At 36.0% G+C, this 3,492-nt stretch overlaps 1 protein-coding gene across 1 annotated transcript; it reads left to right on the top strand.

Moving 5' to 3' along the window:
• The first annotated feature begins 300 nt into the window (after positions 1-300).
• Positions 301-1,296, top strand: LOC109218481 (THO complex subunit 6-like). The gene is made up of 2 exons (XM_019382848.1): positions 301-777; positions 1,036-1,296. The coding sequence occupies exons 1-2, from the start codon at positions 301-303 to the stop codon at positions 1,294-1,296; spliced, it is 738 nt and encodes a 245-aa protein (XP_019238393.1).
• Positions 1,297-3,492: the final 2,196 nt, after the last annotated feature.

The raw sequence follows: 3,492 nt of genomic DNA, 5'->3' as shown, positions 1-3,492 counted from the left end.
TATATTATGATATCACATGTTGATTCAGCCAGCCGGTTGGTTCGCTCGGTCACATGTAGTCAGACACCGAGTGCCGTGTTACGTCCAGGCCCAGGTTCAGGGCGTGACAGTTAAAAATATGTTCAAAATCACTTTTTTTTTCTTAGTAATTCGTTTTGCTTCTCTGTCTTTTAAGTTGCAAATTTGGATTTGTTGTTCTGTTCTTCATAAAATTTTTATTACTACTATTTTAATTTGGTTCTACAAGATTAAAAGGTATTACAAATCACTTTTTTTGTCTTACTAATTTGTTTTGCTTCTATGTTAGTTAATTTGCGAATTTGTATATGTTGTTCTGTTCTTCATACATTTTTTAGCAATACTTTCTCGATTGAATTGCATGGGGGTGCGCTTTCTCCAATTCCAGAGAATAATTGCATGGTTGTTAATGCTCAGACTGGATCCATTTTTGATGCTACTGGTGATTCTTGTGTATACTGCTGGGATGTGGAGAAGAATGAAATAAAGATGGTTTTGAAAGGACATTCAGACTACTTGCATTGCATTGTTGCGAGAAATTCTCACAATCAGGTTATAACTGGTTCAGAGGATGGGACAACACGCATATGGGATTGCAAAACTGGTAAATGTATCCAAATAATAGATCCACAGAAGGACAAGAAGTCGAGGGAGTTTTTTCCATATGTCAGTTGCATTACTCTTGATGCAAGTGACAGTTGGTTGGCTTGTGGAAGTGGCCGGTCTTTATCTGTTTGGAATCTTCCAGCTTGTGAATGCGTTTCACGTATCACGACCAGTCAAAGAGCCATCGGACCCATGAGAGTCCCCTTTTTGGACTAATATACAAGGCCTTTGCCGGCGAAGCCAAAAATCTTTTCAAGGGTGTTTAAACTTTAAAGAAGTAAAAAAAAATTCCGACAAAGAGTGTTCAATATAGGTTTTATATATCTAATATCAATATTTTACTTATATACACAGTGTAATTTTTCGTAATTTTTCAGCGAAGGGTAGTCAATTGACCACCCTTTGCTAAAGGTGGCTTCGCCCATGATCACGACCACTGCTACTATCCAGGACGCAATATTTGATGATAATCAAGTTTTAGCGGTTGGATCGGAGCCCCTGCTTAGTTGCTTTGACCTGAACGGAGATATTATTTCACAGATACCATGTGCTCCTCAGTCACTCTTTTCCATTTCTTTACATCCTTCAGGGGTCACAGCAGTTGCTGGTTACGGAGCATTAGTGGATATTGTGTCGCAATTTGGGAGTCATTTGTGCACATTCCAGTGTTGAGGAGTTTAGAAGGGACTGTCAATGCAGGTTATTTAACTTTGGGATTTTGGTAGATGATGTGTCAATTAGAATAGTAAGAATGCCTGCAAAGAAACTTGTCAGTTAGATGCTATATATTAAGGAAAAACACACACTAAAAATAACACTTTAAATTGTCATGTACATGTAACGAGCTGTATTAATTTCTCTTTTTTTGGTTAGCCGAGGGTCTATCGGAAACAGTGTCTTTGCCCTTCCAGGGTAGGGGTAAGGCTGCGTACATACTACCCTCCCCATACCCCCACTTGTGAGATTATACTGGGTGGTTGTTGTTTCTCGATTGAATTAGTTCTATAAGATGAACATGTATTTAAATTCAGTTTTTTAGTCTTACTAATTTGTTTTGCTTCTCTGTTTTTTAAGTTGCAAATCTGGATTAGCTATGTTCTTCTTATATTTTTCACTAACTATATGTATGTACGTATTTAATGTTATTTATTTCAAGGGTGATCAGATACATGCTTCTTTATAGATTTATATAGATGTGCGTTTGAATTAACTTCATTTCAGGTTTTCTCTTTTTTACAGCTTTGTCTGCCCTCACTAAAAAACTCATATCTCTGTGCAGACACGTCAAAATCACGCTCTGCTTATGCCGCTAGAAAGAAGACTTCTGAAACTACAATATCTATAAAAATCAGGTCCAAATTCTTTGTCGATTTATACATATATTCTTTTCAACTCAGTGATGAATTTCTGCAATTCTGATTTTTACAGCTTTGCACGCTCAAACTAAAACAATTATATCTCTCAATGGCATGTCAAAATTATGATCCACTTGTGCCGTTGGAAAGAGGACTTCTACAACTACAATATATTAAAAAATTAAATCTACATTCTTTGTAGATTATTACATATATACTTTTGAATTCAGTTATAAATTTCTGGTATTCCGCTTTCCACAGTTAGATTTTGAAAGAATACTCTTTGTATTCACGTTGAAACTACTTTCTGCTTGTGCAGCTGGAAAGAGAACTTCCTAGAACTACACATGTACAAAATCAGGTTTAGATTCTTTGTAAACTTATACAAATATTCTTTTAAACTCAATGCAGAATTTCTATCATTTATGGTTCTATTTCTTTTCCTCTTATGAGTAGTCTAGAAACATCTGTAGTTGGTCGCTATATGACCTGTTGAGCTGATGATTCAACGATTTCATAAGTAAATACTTCTTATTTTGAATGTACTACTTTTGTTGCTATGATTGATGAAACAAATGGGAAAAGAGTTGCTGAGGTGATTCTTAAAACATTTGAGGTCAGTTCCCATACAGGAAGAGATGAATAGCAATAAATCTTACTAATGTTGATTAAAAAATACAATAGTCGGATGCGAATACTAGATTGGTAATGCTTAAAAGAATCCTATTTAATTATGCTATATTACTAAATTGCAAGTTCATGTTATTGGGTATTGAATGTATTTAATTAATATATTAAATACTTAAAAGAGGGTGAATGGAAAATGGAGGGAAATGAAATTTTTTTGAGTGAAATTTTAAGTTTTCCCCCTTGGCAAATGGGCATTGTCCCATATTGGAAAAGGAAGATATTTTTTATGGGTATATAAGCAATTGCTCTTCTTCTAGCAGTTAAAGAGTTGAGAAGAAGGCAAGCCTCGCGCCGTCGTCGTCGTCGCTCGCTCGGCTCGGCTCGGATTCGGATTCGGATTCGGATTTGGTCAAATGATCCCAATCCGTTTTTCTATTTTGGTAACAGAAAAGTAACTACCCTCTTCAATTTTCTCTCTTTATTTTCCCTCTTTATTGCTGAGTAAATGGCCATTTACGTAATGGCATTTATGCTGTGGGCGTTTTGCATAAACAGCCACTCTGAAGAGTTGCACCTCTTCAGATTTCAGCCCAACTTTGGCTATAAATACAACACTATTCTGCTCAGAATTTCACTACGATTTTTTGAGTTTCTTCTCCTTCTTCTGCATACTTTTAGCATCAAACAAAGCAAAAAGTAAGTGTGATTTGCTACCGAATTTTGTGTTTGCTGAAACACTAGGGTTTGAAGTACCACTACACCAGTGTGTAATTCGTTCTATCCTGGGAGGAAATAATCCATAACCTTGGGTACTAGGAGGGGATTAAATTCCTTAAGGAAACACTGTGAATTCAGTGGGCTCGAATTGGTTTTCTAACATTTC

Source organism: Nicotiana attenuata, unplaced genomic scaffold (assembly GCF_001879085.1).
Source record: "Nicotiana attenuata strain UT unplaced genomic scaffold, NIATTr2, whole genome shotgun sequence".
Lineage (NCBI taxonomy): Eukaryota > Viridiplantae > Streptophyta > Magnoliopsida > Solanales > Solanaceae > Nicotiana > Nicotiana attenuata.
This window is presented reverse-complemented; position numbering and strand designations above follow the sequence as displayed.